Source organism: Quercus lobata, chromosome 4, assembly GCF_001633185.2.
Source record: "Quercus lobata isolate SW786 chromosome 4, ValleyOak3.0 Primary Assembly, whole genome shotgun sequence".
Taxonomy (NCBI): domain Eukaryota; kingdom Viridiplantae; phylum Streptophyta; class Magnoliopsida; order Fagales; family Fagaceae; genus Quercus; species Quercus lobata.
The window spans coordinates 92,857,259-92,875,182 of record NC_044907.1 but is presented as its reverse complement, the minus strand read 5'-3'; the positions used below and the strand labels follow the sequence as shown (position 1 = coordinate 92,875,182).

General features: G+C 41.7%; 2 protein-coding genes across 2 annotated transcripts; one reads left to right on the top strand and one right to left on the bottom strand.

Moving 5' to 3' along the window:
* Positions 1-1,035: 1,035 nt before the first annotated feature.
* On the top strand, positions 1,036-1,812 carry LOC115986178. The gene has a single exon (XM_031109035.1). The coding sequence runs from the start codon at positions 1,036-1,038 to the stop codon at positions 1,810-1,812; it is 777 nt and encodes a 258-aa protein (XP_030964895.1).
* Positions 1,813-15,741: 13,929 nt separating this feature from the next.
* On the bottom strand, positions 15,742-17,415 carry LOC115987213. The gene is made up of 2 exons (XM_031110718.1): positions 16,888-17,415; positions 15,742-16,563 (listed from the first exon to the last, which is right to left on the bottom strand). Exons 1-2 carry the CDS (start codon positions 17,208-17,210, stop codon positions 16,077-16,079), a joined length of 810 nt encoding a protein of 269 aa, XP_030966578.1. The 5' UTR covers positions 17,211-17,415; the 3' UTR covers positions 15,742-16,076.
* Between the last annotated feature and the right edge of the window lie 509 nt (positions 17,416-17,924).

The following is a 17,924-nucleotide window of genomic DNA, read 5'->3' as shown; positions in this document are numbered from 1 at the left end:
GTGTACACGTTTGGAATCCGAGGGAATCCTAGGAAAATTAGAATGTCCGCACAAGGATAATTCTAGAAGATTCGCCTTAATGAAAAACCCACTCTACAAGGCAATATTTGTCCATCACGTTTGGGATTGTTAGAGGAAGAGTCCCATAAGGAAAAGACTTCTAGTCCAAGGAAGAGAAGCCGACTTTCTTCTACTATAAAAGCTTCAATATCCTCGCAAATCAAGGGACGCATAATTTACCCTCTCTAGCACTCTAGAGTTGAGAACAATTCTAACTTGACTGTCGGAGGGTATTAGGTCGACACCACACCAGTGCCCACGGCGAGATCACTTCTTTCTTCTTACAGGTTGTTAAGTTCGAGCGAGTGTAGATTGTGTTGCTCACTGGTGATATTGCGGCCTCATCAGTTGGCGCCGTCTGTGGGAACGCGAAGAATTTAAGCCAGATTATCGCCTCCCGGACGTAAGAGTCGCATGGTACTCACTCGCTCAATGGCTACCACCAACAACCCCCAAGAAGACGAGCCACCGAGATCTACTGCATTAGAAAGGCAGGTCCAGACCCTCATGACGGCGGTAGAACGACTCACAAAGCAGAATCATGATTTGGAGGAGCAGCTGCGTCAAAGGGATGCAGGACCTAACCCTCAGGAGCAAAACCAAGAAGGTAATAGTGCCGAGCGAAGGGAGCAGGAGAACCCAGAGGGCAACAACGCCTCAAGCTGACTGGAGCGGCAAAACGTGAGCCTTCCGTCTCTCATGGATCTTGCCCCCCCACCTATCATCGCAGAGATGCAGGCGATGAAGGAGCAGATGGAGGTCATGATGAACGCCCTCAAGGGGCGAGTATCTTCTGATCTAGACGATTTAGTGAACAGAACCGACTCACCATTCACCGTGTCCGTCAACTCATTCCCCTTACCACCAAAGTTCAGGATGCCTCAGATCGAAAGTTACGACGGGGTCAAGGACCCACTCGATCATTTAAAGACCTTCAAGACCCTAATGCACCTTTAGGGTGTACTAGATGAGATCATGTGCAGGGCGTTCCCGACCACGCTGAAGGGGCCTGTGAGGGTTTGGTTTAGTAGGTTGACGTCGAACTCCATCAATACTTTCAAGGAGTTAAGCGCCCTGTTCACCTCACACTTCATAGGTGGACATCGATATAAAAAGTCCATCGTGTGCCTAATGAAGATCAAGCAGCGAGAAGACGAGACGCTGCGAGCCTACATAACTCGTTTCAACAAAGAAGCCCTCTCGATTGACGAAACTAACGATAAGATACTCGTAGCCGCGTTCACTAGCGGGCTATGGAAGGGTAAGTTCTTGTTTTCCTTATACAAGAATGACCCAAAAACCATGACGGACGTTCTCTACAGGGCTACCAAGTACATGAACGCAGAAGATGCGCTGCTGGCCCGCGAGGAAAGGCCTAAGAAGAGGGAAAGGCAGGAGGACACGAGACAAGATAGGGGCCGAAAGGTCGCTAAAACCAGGGATCAACGTGATGAAAAGCGCTCCAGACCCCCCGTAGGAAGATTCACTAATTTCACCCCGTTAACCGCCCCGATCGATCAAGTATTGATGCAAATCAAAGATGAAGGAGCATTCACCTTCCCTGGAAAATTAAAGGGAGACCCCAACAAAAGATCAAGAGACAAGTATTGTCGCTTTCACCAGGACCACGGGCACGACACAGTTAACTGCTATGACCTGAAGCAGCAGATTGAAGCCCTAATAAGGCAGGGGAAACTACAGAGGTTTGTCAACAGGGAAAGAATTGATACGCCGGAGGAACAGGCCCCATGACAGGAGAACGAGAGCCCTAGACCACCCATAGGAGACATACGAATGATCGTAGGGGGCACAGCTACAGCCGGATCTTCCAAGAAAGCCTGCAAAACCTACCTCAGGATGGTCCATAGCGTCCAACTCACAGGATCCGTACCAAAGGTGCCGCGAATAGATAACCCTGTCATAAACTTTTCAGAGGATGACGCTCGGAGACTTCACCATCCTCATGACGACGCGCTAGTAGTCAGCCTGTAGATTGGGGATTATAACATGCATCGGGTCCTCGTCGACAATGGCAGCTCAGCAGACATCCTATACTATCCAGCATTCCAGCAGATGAGGATCGACAGGGAACGATTATCCCCAACGAACGCCCCACTCGTAGGATTTGGGGGCACAAAGGTGTTCCCTTTGGGCGTAATAACGCTAATTGTGACGGCAGGTGACTATTCTCAACAGATCACTAAGGAGATAATGTTTCTTGTAGTCGACTGCTCGTCCGCCTACAACGCAATCCTCGGGCAACCCACCCTCAATTCCTGGAAGGTGGTAACTTCGACATACCATCTGATGATCAAATTCCCGACGGAATATGGGGTAGGAGAACTGCGGGGAAACCAAGTAGCAGCACGAGAATGCTATATCGCCATGTTAGAGATGGAGGATCAGCAGCAGATGATGTGTATCGGGAAGCAGCGAGCATTAGCAGAGCCGGTTGAAGAGCTAGAAGAAGTAAGACTTGACGACGCACAGCCTAAACGGACGACTAAAATCGGCACACTAGCCAGTTGGCTAGTACGACAGATGATCACGACTTTCCTAAGAAATAACCAAGACGTCTTCGCTTGGAATCATGAAGACATGCCGGGAATCGACCCATCGGTCATGGTCCATAGGTTGAATGTGTCGCCCTCCTTCCCTCCAGTCCGACAAAAGAAACGAATCTTCGCCCAGGAGCGGGATAAGGCCATAGCCGAGGAAGTTCGGAAGTTACTGGAGGCAGGTTTCATCCGGGAAGTATACTATCTCGACTGGCTGGCGAACGTCGTTATGGTGAAAAAGGCCAATGGAAATTGGCAGATGTGCGTAGACTTCACAGACCTCAACAAAGCTTGCCCCAAAGACAACTACCCGCTTCCACGGATAGATACCCTGGTAGATTCGTCTGCAAGACATCAGCTCCTAAGTTTCATGGACGCTTTCTCTGGCTACAACCAAATCCGGATGGACGAATTTGATCAGGAGAAGACCTCTTTCGTCACAAGCCAGGGATTATTCTGCTACAAGGTGATGCCTTTTGGACTCAAAAATGCTGGAGCAACATACCAGAGGCTAATGAACAAGATGTTTGTACATCAGATAGGCAGGAACGTTCAGGTTTACGTTGACGACATGTTGGTCAAAAGCTTGCGCGAAAAAGATCACCTAGACGACCTCCGAGAAACATTCAATACACTTCGATCATTCAACATGAAGCTGAATCCGAACAAGTGTGCATTCGGAGTAACGGCGGGAAAGTTCTTGGGTTTCATGGTATCCTAGAGAGGAATAGAGGTCAACCCGGAAAAGGTGCGGGCCATAATGGAGTTGAAACCACCAAGGACGGTTAAGGAGGTCCAAAGTCTAAATGGAAAGATCGCAGCTCTGAACAGGTTCGTCTCAAGGGTGACGGATAGGTGTTTACCATTCTTTCGCACTCTGAGAAAGTCATTTAAGTGGACGGATGAATGACAAACGGCCTTCAACGACTTAAAGACGTATCTCTTGTCCCCACCACTGCTCAGTCCTTCCGTGCAAGGTGAAGAACTCTACCTTTATTTGGCAGTCTCGCATGCCGCAGTAAGCGCAGCTTTAGTAAGGGAGGAGGATGGGATACAGAGACCTGTCTACTTTACCAGCCGCGCACTCCGTGGAGCAGAAGAGAGGTACCCCCGGAGAAGTTGGCTTTCGCGTTAGTAATAGCTGCGCGGAGACTTAAGCCATACTTCCAGGCGCATACAATCATTGTCTTAACAAACAAGCCACTGAGGAAGGCCATGAATAGCCCGGAAGCAGTAGAAAGAATGGCCTTGTGGGCAATAGAGCTAAGCGAATTCGACATCCAGTACCGCCCGCGGACAGCCATAAAAGGGCAGGCAGTAGCTGACTTCATTGCCGAGTTCACACTCGGGGAGGACCGGTTGGTAGAAGTTAAGGAACAGTGGAATATCTACACAGATGGATCCTCAAACAGACGAGCTGGAGGAGCCGGAGTAGTGATCCAAACTCCGCAGGGGGACACGATACGATGCATGATCCGACTGGATTTTCCAACAACCAATAACGAGGCAGAGTATGAAGTCTTGGTGGCAGGGCTAGACCTTGCTAAGGCCGCGGGAGCAGAAAACATAATTGTCCACTGCGATTCACAAGTTGTAACAAGTCAAATCAATGGTGACTACGAGTGCAAGAACGATAGAATGAAGAGATATTTAGAAGAAGTAAAGTACCGAATCAACAGCCTCGAAGTCGAATTCATTCAGTTCCCAAGAGAAGAGAACGAGTGGGCTGACCAGCCGAATTCATGGTGGTTCCCGAACAGGTATTATCGTTCGTCCAAATATCCTCACTTATCGATAACGGAACAAATATGCAGGTGGAGAACTCTGAATATAACTGGACCACGCCATTGATCAACTACCTAAAGGCCGGGGTGTTACCGAATGAGAAGGGTGCCGCAAGGAAGCTGAAGGTCCAGGCATCACGGTTCGTGCTGATAAAGGACACCTTATATAAAAGGGGCTTTTCTCGACCGTACCTGAGGTGTTTGTGCAAAGAAGAGGCGAATTATGTGATGAGAGAGGTACACGAGGGTATCTGCGGGAACCACTCGGGTGCACGATCACTGGTACATAAACTGATCCGAGCAGGATACTACTGGCCTACAATGATGAAGGATGCGCAAGCCTATGTCCAATCTTGCGACAAATGCCAGAGGTTCAGCAATTTCATCAGGCAGCCGTCCGAAGAGCTGACACCTATGACGGCACCCTGGCCGTTTACACAATGGGGACTTGATATTATGGCCCCATTCTCGACAGCAATCCGGCAGCTGAAATTCCTGGTCGTCGGCATAGACTACTTCACCAAGTGGGTCGAGGCGGAAGCTTTAGCCACCATCACGGAGAAAAATATCCGAAGTTTTGTCTGGAGAAATATCGTATGAGGGTACGGGATACCCAGGGTACTGGTTTCTGACAACGGTAAGCAGTTCGACAACAGCGCGTTCAGAGACTTCTGCGCAGAGCTAGGGATCAAGAATCACTACTCATCACCCGTACACCCACAGGAGAACGGGCAAGTTGAGGTCACGAACTGGTCCCCGCTCAAAATATTCAAGACTCGTCTTGAGAGGGCAAAGGGCATCTGGCCAGACGAACTACCTAGCGTCCTATGGGCATACCGGACCACAACAAGAACACCCACTGGAGAAACGCCGTTCCGACTTGCATATGGAATCGAAGCTGTCATTCCCGCAGAAGTAGGGCTCACGAGTTACCGAGTGGAAAGCTACGACGAAGATGTGAACAAAGAGGCTATGCGCCTCGAGCTCGATCTACTGGATGAAGTCAGAGCGACAGCAGAGCAGAGGCTGGCACGTTATTAGAATTTCATGGCAAAACACTACAACAACAAAGTAAGGCATAGAGACTTCCAGGTCGGGGACCTTGTACTACGGAGAGTAATGGGTGCTGCTAGAGACCCCTCACAAGGAAAACTCGGCCCCAACTGGGAAGGACCCTACAGGATCACGTCATGGCAAAGGAAGGGCACTTACCACCTCGAGACAATGGATGGCCAAAAGCTGCAGCACCCTTGGAACACGGAGCATCTTTGGAAATACTACCCGTAGAGAGAAGAATATGAGAGGAACCAGCTATTTCCCAGTTTATTTTATTCTATTAGCTACAATTTACTAGTTTTTCTTTGACTTTTGCTACAATCTTTTTGTGCCTTTTTAATCCCAGGGGGGCAGGTACTTTTTCTTCAAACGCATTTTTCTTTAAAGAAGAATATTCATAGACGACTTAATTTTCCACATGGGTATGTATCACGAATGGATATGCTACAGGCAACAACTGTCCACCAAGCGGAAGGATCACCAAAATGGTGAAATAACTGCCACGAAGTGGATGGATCACCATGATGATAAAAGAACTGCCCACAAAGTGGATGGATGACCTAAACGGTGCAATTATTTACAAGTCCACAGAATGGACGGATCAATTTAACGGTGAAATAACTGCCACAAAGTGGATGGATCACTATGATGATAAAAGAACTGCCCACAAAGTGGACGGATCACCTAAACGGTGCAATTATTTACAAGTCCACAGAATGGACGAATCAATTTAAAGGTAAAATAACTGCCACAAAGTGGACGGATCACCATGATGGTAAAAGAACTGCCCACAAAGTGGACGGATCACCATGACGATAGAAATAATTGTCCACAAGGTGGACGGATAACCTAAATGGCGAACTAACCTACAAAGTCCACATAGTGGATGGATCACCCAAAAGATGAATTTGTCCACAAAATGGACAAATCACCCAAAGGGTGAGAAAGTTTACAAGTCCACATAGTAGACGGACCCCCTAAAAAATGAGTTTATGTCCACAAAGTGGACGAATCCCCAAAGTGCAAGACTGATTATACGTCACTCCCAAAAAGGACGGATAGAAGAGAACCCTTACGGGGATAAATGCTCAACCGTCAACAAAGTTATGCATAGACAGATGTTTATGCTCCATTCAAAAAAATCATTATTAACTATAAAGGCTGATATAAAGCAGAAATAAAATTTAGAGTAGACAGTGACGAATAAAACCAACAGAGTATAATTGTTTAATACATAAAAGGAGGGACAAACCGTCCTCAAATACCAAAAACATTACAAAAAAGTCAACAATCTACATTTTTTGGGTCGGCGTCCGGGACATTCTTCGGCAGGACTGATTCCCTGTCACCCTGAACTGTTTCATCTCCAAAAAGGTCCTCCGTATTTTCAGAAGCGACAGGAAGAGCAGAAGTCTGGCCTTGATCGTCAACTTTGATCATTGACACATCCAGATCAGGATAGACCTTCTTAATCTGACGGAGCGAGTCATCAAAGCCTTGAAGAAAAGAGTCCGCCAGCTCGCTCAATAAGGAGTCAGAATTACGATACTCCTGAACGGCTACTTCTTTAGCATGACGGACCCTTTCCTTCAATTCTTTGATTTCCTTTTCCTTCATCTCCAAGGCCGTCGATGCCTCATCCGTCTTCTGCTCTAGCTCTTTCCTTGCTTGCTTCGAGAGGTCCAGCTTCTTCTCCATAGTGGACTTCCACTTGTGAAGTTGACCAAGCTCTTCCTCCGTCTGCTTAGCCTTTGCACGCACCCGGTCCAAAGTGGCCTCACGGTTGAGACACCGATCCATTAAGCCCTTCATCATGACCAAGGACTAAAAGAAAAAGAGGGCCCGTATCATGATCTGTGCTAAACAAAGACGGAAAACAAACCAGGGTTGACGGTCATAAATTACTTGAGCAACAACGAAGAGGCCCGTCTCTCCCATCGCCTCCGTCGAGTGATTTCCCAGATCCTCGTAGTCTTCCGTCGTAATAATAGACGAAAGCTTCTCCAAAGCAAACTTAGAGCCATCACGGAGGAGAGGAGGAAGCTTCTCTTGGTTTGTGGCCGGAGCCTTCATCAAACCCTTTCCAGTCCCGTGCTTAGCTGGGGTGACGGTCTTCGCACCCTCAGCCATCAAACCCACGACGGGTTCAAGAGAGACCTTTTGTTGTTTCAACGGACGGTCAGATTTTGTTGACGGTTTCCTCTTCGATGATAGAGCCGTCCCCTTGGGAACCACCTCGCTGGATTCCTTTTTCTTCGCGGCTTGAGATTTGATCAATGCCCTCCTCTTTGCGTCGTCCATCTCTGCAAAATATGACGGATGAAGTTATTTACATGCAGATGAAATAAATTGGTTAAGTAAACATTGACGGGCTTACGTCTATGAACCCTCTCGTCGTATCTAATGGCCTCTTGAGTAGGCTCAGGATCGTCACAGTACCAGTGTATTGTTTTTGGGTTCACCAACTTGGCCCAGGTCCTTTCTTCCGGCTTGGTCTTTTGGAAAATCTTTTCAAGGAAACTAAATTCCTTAAGACTAACTTGTGGGCGCCGTTTACCTGCAGAGAAATAGATGGTTAGAAAAATTATAATGGACGGTGTGAAAAGGATTACAAAATTCGGACGGGCGCATACGTGAAGGATGTATCACTCCCCAAGTTTTGTCAACAGGCATGTACTCCGTCTCCCCTGGACGGTTCATCCATGTGTCACCCTCTAGGAAAAAGTAACGACTCTTCCAGTCTCTATTTGAGTTGGGAGTCTTAAAGATGACCTTCAACAAAGGGCTTCTACTAGCAAAACTGTACATCCCCCTTGATCTATCGATCTCATCTGGACGGTAGCAATGAAGGAATTCACGCACCGTCAACCTCCTACGTCCGTTCGACATTGCACCATAGAGAATCTCCATTGCTATGAAGACCCTCCAAGCGTTTGGAGATATCTGGGTGACGGACAGTCCCAGATAATGTAAGAGTTCTCTATGAAGTGTACTTAGCGGAAACTGAAGTCCTGCCTTCAGCATCTGCTTGTACACTCCGACACCTTCTACGCCTTCGTAGTAACACTTCTCCGACACATATGGTAGACGGATGGAAATGTTGCCTGGAATTTGGAAGTTGGTCCTAAAAGTGCTGAAGTGTCTCTCCTTGATGATGGATCTGAATCTATGCACCGTCCACTCTGGTAGCATGATGAACTCCCTAAGTCCATCAGCACCGACGACGGATCCCAGTGCTTGATCCCCGTTGTCATCAGAAGAACCTTCTTCTTCAACCATCTCCATATCCTCATTTGCTGAGGATGAAGAAGAGGCAGACGGATTCCTATCTTCGCCGGGACTCTCTTGGTCTTTATGACCGGACGGGTATACCTCCTCGTATTCCGTCCCGTCACGAACCACTGATTGGTTACTTGACGCACTAGACATTTCCTACAATTGACGATAAAACCTAAGACTGACAGGTCTAAAATTATTGACGGGTGTGTAAGTCTAACAAAAATGTAAATACAAAATGTAACTTGAAAAAAATGAGAATGAGTACTTACCACACTGGGTAAAGAGTAGTTGACTGTTGAAGTAACCGACGGGTATAGATTCTCGACGGAATGCTCTGACGAGGCTGACGACTTCGCTCTGACAACGATTTCTTGCTGAAAATATTAGAAATGAAGGGAAAGAAGTGCGTTATATATATGAGAGATGCACGGAAGATGAAGCGACGCTTCGATCCGATACACCATCCAATCCAAGAATGACATGTGGCATGCTTCATTAATGTTGACAACCTGTCAGCACGCATCCACAGATTGTACCCTTTGGGGAGCCGTCAACTTCATGAATCTTCAGCCGTCAATATGTTCAATCTGGAAACGTCAAAATTTTCAACCGTCATCATTAACAATCCTTGATCGTCATCCCCAATTATATTTAACCGTCATCCTAATGATCCGACCACTTAAAAACATGACGGACCATAGGGTGAAGGGGGCAACTGAAGGGGTAAGAAATCGCGCAACATTAGGCCTGACGGATTTGAACTCATAGGCCGATATTAAGCATGGGCCCAGGGCTTAGCATCACTTGAAATACTTGGTGTACACGTTTGGAATCCAAGGGAATCCTAGGGAAATCAGAATGTCCACACAAGGATAATTCTAGAAGATTCGCCTTAATGAAAAACCCACTCTACAAGGAAATATTTGTCCATCACGTTTGGGATTGTTAGAGGAAGAGTCCTATAAGGAAAAGACTTCTAGTCCAAGGAAGAGAAGCTGACTTTCTTCTACTATAAAAGTTTCAATACCCTTGCAAATCAAGGGACGCATAATTTACCCTCTCTAGCACTCTAGAGTTGAGAACAATTCTAACTTGACTGTCGGAGGGTATTAGGTCGACACCACACCGGTGCCCACGGCGAGATCACTTCTTTCTTCTTGCAGGTTGTTAAGTTCGAGCGAGCGTGGATTGTGTTGCTCATTGGTGATATTGCGGCCTCATCACATGCCATTACCATGAAACAGAGATCTTGTATAAATACATGAGAACTCTACTGCATTAACCACAAAACAAGCGAGAAAGCCTTATTCTTTATCTGCTTCTTTATATCCTTATCATGGCTCCCTATTACTCTATCCCATCAATTCTCACTACAATTAAGTTCTGCCTGTTATTTCCACTTCTTGTGGGGATGGTCTCTGCTCAGTTGTCCTCTGATGACTATGCAACATGCATCATGCCCTAGTGCCCTTTCCACCATTAAATCGGCTGTAGAGTCTGCAGTGTCAAGTGAGGCACGTATGGGAGCATCCCTGCTCCGCCTTAACTTTCATGACTGCTTTGTTAATGCAAGTCATCTCTAACTTTCTTCTTCTTCTTTCTGCAATATCAATCTAAAAACGTCTAAGTGTTTTGTGCGTGTGTGTTTCTAAAAGTACCATTAGGAATACAATATATTTGACAACTTTTTCACTTGTGACTTGTTATGAATAGAGAAATATTAAAATTCTATTCAACTAATATTAGACTTTTTGTTCATATCAAATTCTTTAATATGAACTGTATAGATATCTCAAATAATTTGTAATGAATACCTACAATACAATTCTTTTCCTTTATTCTTCTATGCTTTTGCCAACAACCTCTATTCTTCTCTTCTTCTACCCACAACATTGTATTGTTTACATTTTTAAACTTTTACATTTACATTGCAATAATATATTTGTTTTCTCTTTATGTACCTTTATTTATCTATTTTTGAAATTATTTTGAGTGTAGTACCATAGAAGGTCTAGACACTAATGTAGTTCAATTATAGCTTAAATTCTATGATTTAAAAAAAAAAAAAATTAGATAATGCAATTCATCTTTGATTTGGTGGTCTTAATTGATTATGCTGATTATTTCCTCACTCATGGCAATATTAAAATAGTTTATAAGTAAACTTTTACATCTACATTGCAATCTAGAAACTCTAAATACTTATATTTTTGCAATTTTTGTAATTTGTTTTATTTTTGTAATTTATGGTATTTTTTATTTTTTGGTTATATATGTAAGAAATTTATATATGGTTAGCACTTCACTACTCTACATGTTAGCAAGTATAATGGAAAGATTTTTTTTAAGTGTCATATATATATATATATATATATATATATATATATGGCACTACAAAGAGCTTTTAGAAATTTAAAACTTGCCATAATTTTTATAATATTTTTACTATTTTATTTGTTATTGAATTTAATTATATTATCAAAAAATATTTTTTAAAATTTATATATAATTTTTTTATTAAGCAGTGCATTGCACTAGAGGCTTTGTTATCGGGTGTTGAGCGACACCAGTTTAGAATGAATTGTTTATTAATAAATGGCACATGCTTTATTATGAGTGAAAAAAAAAAAGGAGAGTAAACGAGCATTAGTATTGGTAATGCTAAAAAGCTAAATTGTTATTTTTAACACCACAAACAAAAAAAATACATGCTACATCAGTGATGGCATAGTTAAAAATTTTAACAACCTTGCTACAGTAAACTACCATTTTTGGTAGTTTACTATAGCAAAAAATGACCAAAAAAAAAAAAAAAATTGTTTATTCAGTCTTCTCTCTTTTTTCTCTCATTCTCTCTCCTTTTCTCCTTATTTCTTTTTTTCTCTAGCGCTGACTCTATCTCCCTCCCGACTGAACCAAGCCTCTCTTCTCTTCGTGGTGTTACCTAGGTTTGTTGAGATCGTCAGTGTGGGTTTGTGGTGGTGGGTTGGTGTGGGTTTGTGGTGTGGGTCAGGTTTATGTGGTTGGGTGGTTTGGATCGGTGGTTTTAGTGGTGGTGTGGGTTGTTGTTAGGATTGGTGAGATTGGAGGTTGGATTGTTGCTAGGATTAGTGGCTGGGTTGTTGCTGTTATGGTTGAAATCGGGTTGTTGCTGTTGTGGGTGGATTGTTATAGTGGGTTGTTGAGGTGGGTTTGTGGTGGTGGTGGATGTGACCGGCAATGGTGTGAGTTTGCTGTTTGTTCACAAATAGGAAGAGGAAGAGAGAGAGAAAGAATAAATAAATAATATTAAATGAAGTTGTAAAAAAATATAACCATTAATACTAGGTGTAGTAGCTTTTTAAGTTGCTAAAAAAAAAAAAAAAATAGTTCCACTAATGTGCATACTCTAAGTGTGAAAAAAGCCTAAAAACTCTCACAATTTTAAAACAAGGCCAAAATGCCTTCTATTAATGGTTCGAAGGAATCTTTTTTTTTTTTTAGAATACTATACACACACACACAAGAGGAGAGGGCAGAAGGTTTTAAAAAAATTAACAGTGGTGTATATCCAAAAAGACCCTAGTTCGAAGGATATTTAAGTCATAATGAAATGATTTTGTTTTCTTTCTATGCTGCATGAGACACTATTATTCAGTTGATTTGTTTTTCTCGATTTTCCCATTAAAGTAAGGGTATTTTAGTAAAGGAATTCCAAAATTTGATTTTATTATCATTAATAGGGGTGGTAATTCGTGTTCGCATGTCGGGTTCATGTCGTGTCAACTCATGAATATTAGACTATATAGGTCAACACTAACCCAACATATTTATTAAACGAGTCATGATTCCTCAATCCTAATACAACCCATTTATTAAACAGGTCAGTTGTATCGAATTGTTTATTAGATTTTATCAAAATATATTATGAAAAAACAAACAAATAAATATTTTTAATATAAAATTCAGAACTAACGAGTAACTACATCACAAATAATCATTCAAAACTAAAACATATCTCAATATCACAAAGAATCAATCACAATATGTTAAAGAAAATAAACCATAATAATTAATAAGTTTATATACCTAGGGTTTGAAGAGCATATTGGTAAAATGTCATTTAATTAAACAAGTTAGACGGGTCAAATGGGTTCTATGGATTGAAAACTAACTCAACTCATTTATTAAGCAGGTCAATTGTGTCAACCCGAATATAATATGAACTTATTAAGCCTCAAGTTATAACCTGCTAATTTTGTGTCAAGTTAGTGCGTTGTGTCCAATTTTGCCACCTCTACTCTACATTAATAAATGCTTCTAAGGTTAAAGCACCCTTTATATTATAGTTTGGGTTTTATTTTTTTTTATTTTTTTCAGTAATGGGGAGGAATGGGCATTCCAATCCAAAAGCTTAAGCTATTAGGTGGAGGCCCAACAAGTACATAAGTTCATACCAAAGTCTACATCTAACCAATTAATTCTTCATCTCACGTTCAAGACCCAAAGTTAGATGGGCCGGAGCATGGTCCGATAAGCAAGCAAACCAGACACATACCATTTCAGAACATCCAACCTACGTGTATCTTAGCTGGAAACCTTCAACTAGCACATCAACCTTCTAGCACTGCACATCTAATTCAATGTGGTACTCTCTACACAAAATAGCTTAGGATGTGGAAAATTTTTCTTAGATGAGCTTTGCTATAAACTGTGTAGGGACTCACAAAAGAACCATATTCAAGATAACTGTGTTCATATTTGAGGAACACCCTATGCTTATGGTTTTGGTATTTTTACCCCTTTTTTCTCTTAAAAGAAGAAGAAGAGAGAAATGGGGGTGGAGGAGAATAGATTGGGACTTGTGGAGTGTATGATGAGGATAAATATTTCATTCCTATAAAACTCTATAGAAGTAGATGAAAGAACCATTAAATTATAATTCCTCCTTTTGAGTTCTACAAATTTGGGGAATAAAAAAATAACTAGATTTGAGTGGTAAGGTACTTTTGTTAGACCCTTGATCCTTGAGATGGTTGGTTGCATGTAGAGGCACCTTGGACCCAAGCCACAAACACAAACCCATGGGCATGAGGAGTTATGTCATAGGCTACGAAACGAGTTTTAGGCAGTAGCAGGCTATGCTTCCCATTTGTGGTCAATGCTTGTACAATCAGTCTGAGATGGCAACATTTGATGGCCTCGTAAATGTGATGTACTCGTGGTCATGCTTTGGTATTTTGCAGGCCATGCGTGTGTTGTAAGCAGCATGTGCGATGATGAGTCATAGCAACCTTGTGTGGATTAGCCATGAACGCGTTGATGAGCAATGGATTGATTGCTTCTTTGTAAGGTGGAACTGGAACGCGTTGGCAATGGCATGTTGGTTCATGTGGGCAATCAGATTGAGTTGTGGCATGCATGATGCATTGTTGGGCTGCAAATAGGTGATGATTTGTTGTGGCATTGTGTGGTCAGATTTGGGAGGTGCTATTGACATGGGCCAAACCCTTCACTTCGTATGCATTGGCAAAGATTGGGGTTGGGCAAGAACTTAGGCTATCAATGGACAGTGCACAACTAATACAAGCAAAAATCTAGTACCAAAAAAAAAAAAAATGCACAACTCTTACCACAATTGTCTATGCGGCAAACAAATGAGTGACATGTCCATGTAAAAATATTAGGCAATCAATCACAGTCTGCCACGTAAGATAATTGTGGTAAAAGTCGTGGTTTTTTAGGTGACACTAAAATTACTCACAGAACAAGTGATACCAACATGGTGTGGCATTTATCAAGTAGTTGCATGCCTGCTAACAACATGGAAAGGCTCCAAGGCAGCAGTCATTTATGTCCTAAGGGCGAAGTACAACAATTATTTCTTGTATCAACATGTAACTTAGGCTGTAAAGCAAAACAGGTTCCCTTAGATTGTTAGGAGTGTCAAAAGCATGAATAAAGGAAAAGAAAATAGATTGAATTGTGTAGGATCAATGTATTTTGGGCATGTTTTTAATTTATAAGCTTTGGTGGTTAGTCTTGACTAAGGCATAATTCCTAGTGAGTATTTTGTGAGCGCAAACCTTAGTATCTTTTGTACTTTGCAGTAAAGTAATAAAGATTTGATATTTTTCCATAAGTTGTGTATGCTTTGCACTCTTGATTCTCACAAATTACTGAATGGCTCCTTTATGCGTGTGTTAAGTTGTTATAGACTTATAGCCTATAGGACTCGGCAAAAAATTTGAGGTGAAAATCTGCCATCCAAACACAAGTTTTTCCATTATATACGTACAAAGCACACCTTTTCCTCTGTGCAAAACTAGTGTTTTCCATTTCATGAGCATGGCTCTCAATTGATTGTGCCCCGAAGTTCATAAACCCATTGTACCAATCCTTGCCCATCATTGAGGTTCTTCCACAATTACTAATACTCTCTAAATGATTATTAGAATTTGTTCAAACCGTACATACGCTTGAATTATTGTAACATCCCTGAAGAGTTTAGGAAGCACAAAGGAGAAAGGTATTTTAAAATTCACATCTAGTTTTGGCTGACTGAACTGGTTCAATACAAGAGGAGGATCAGGATTAAGAAACAAACAGCAGTTCAATTATAAATTTAAAGTCCTCATCTAGTTTCAATGTTATGTTGCACTGATTTCTTAAAAATGTATACTATAGACAATATATGACCACGTGCTGTGGTTGAGAAAATAAAATAATCTTGATACCTTACATCTGTTGAGTCAGTCAGCCATTCAGGCTTGAGAGAAAAGACCAAATTGAGGAAAGAAAGTAAACAGAGTTAAAGTAATAGCAAAGATAGCATAGGGAATTAGACTATGAGATGCAAAGTTGGGCAATCAGGGAAAAAATTCACCTAAGGAAGACTTCTAAGGATAAACATGAACTTCCTCCATGCTAAACCTCAAATCTAGGTGAGCATCACATAAAATTATGGGTGAAGAATCTTTGGAGCCAAACAAACCATAGATATAAGAGACAAACTCAATCATATGTTAGCAGTAAATCAACTAAGGATTCAATTTTGTCACAGAATAAATGTAGAATTAGATTCCCTAGAAACAGAATCAAGGTTTTGTATACATATATATGTAACATCTCTGACCTGTATTAGCTCACCATATATGCCCAAGCTACTCTGCCTCCACCAAAACAAGAATTACATTGATCTCTCCATTATCCCTGCCTATGTACATACACCCTTGGCCATCAAAAACCATTATTTGCTATGGACCAATATAATATATCATACAAAATGAAATGCACTAAATACTAATAAATATGTATATTGAATTTCGAGTATAAATCATGTATGGAGTTGCTCACTAAACTATGAACAAGTAACCAAACCATCTTGTGAAAGTAAGTACCCTTCTTGATTCAATGTCCCCCTCACTGCCCGATAAAACTCCACCCATGAAGATGAATATACATCATCTGGCCCAAACAGAAATGTTGGATTAGGACTTGCAGGGCAAGCACCCACCAAATCCAACACCGAAGCAGCCGGCTTGAGCTGCTGTGGGAAATTAAATGCTAAATTGTCAACTTTGTGTTCATAAATTTTCCCAGTTCGATCCAATTTATACTTTGAAGTCCCCTGAAACTGCCCTTTGGTCTCCCATGGAACCCGGGGGACACCCCTCAAGTTCCACCTTATCAAAATCACATTCTCAGAAGGTTGCCAAATCCTATATACTTCAAGTGAAATCTCTCTGAACAGAATTTTACCATGAAATCTTAATGCCCAGAAGATCAATTTGTAGTTTTCAATACCGGTAAAGGTGTTCAATGGGTCTAAAAATGTAATATCATCCCTGAAAACAATCAAATTCCATGTTAGAACTTAGAACATATTAGGATATTATATGTTAGGACATTTCTATAATTTGAGCGGACCATGGTTTTGTAAAATTCAATAGGACTACTATGGTTTTAGGGTTATCATATCAAGCCTAATGTATTACTATTTATATTGGGCCTTTATAACACAGTTCAGCATATAAAAGATGTAGCCTAATATATTCTAACATTCCACAAAAAATTCCAACTTTCTCAGGACCCAAACACTTATCACAGAAAATAAAACAGACCCAGATAAGAAAATCAAAGAATATGAAATACCCAGATGAGAAAATAACCTGTAAATGTCATAATTGAGGTCCTTGGTGAATAGCACAGGAAGGTCTTCTCTGAGCGTCCTTACAGCAAGGCCAAGGTTGACATAGAAGTCATCTTTTTGGTGCTTATCTTGTGCACCAGGGGGAGTGTTAACCTGAGCTACACCCTGTAGTGGAGGAGGGGTTTGGAGGCTGGTGAGGGAGAGAGGAGAGATATAGTGAGAGTGAGAATTGGGTTTTGGTTGGTGAGGGGAGAGTGATTGGTGAATGAAGGTTTTTTCTTTTGATTTGTGATTGTGATGAAGAACAAGAGAGGGAGAGAGGTTGGGTAAGAGAAAAGACATGGCCTTTATTATTCTTCAGTTGGGTTTTTCTCAAGTTCTAAGCTTTTCATGTGGAAGAGAGAGAGAGAGAGAGAGATAGTTTAGAGAGGGGAAAGATTTGTGTTTTGTGTTTTGCGTTTGTGTTTGAGTTTTGACTGTATTGTTGTGTTTGTTGAGTTCGTGGAAACAAATTGAGGTTTGTGATTATGATTTTTTTTTTAGTGGTTTTGAACATGTCCATGAAAATGGACTTAAATGGTCCAAATGAACATGTGAAATTGGTGGTTTTGTGGATTTGCACATTGTGCCCTACATTTGGTATATTTCTCTTCCACATGTGAACATGAAAATTTTCTTTCTATTGTACCCTTGTCAATAGGAGGAAAATTGAAATTTTGAAACAAATTGAGGTTTATGATTTGGATTTTTTTAGTGATTTTGAACATGGCCAGGAAAATGGACCAAATGGTCCAAATGAATATGTGAAATTTTTAGTCGTTTTGTGGATTTTGACATTGTGCACTACATTTGGTATATTTGTCTTCCACATGTGAACATGAAAATTTTGTTGCTGTTGTACCCTTCTCAATAGGAGGAAAAATTGAATTCACATTATGTGACCTTCGGTTTGAATAAAGCAACCATGGCGTTGGTGGTTATCAGATCAAACATGAACAATATCCACTCATGGTTCATAGACATGTTAATAAAAATTGGTTACGTTTTATGACTTGA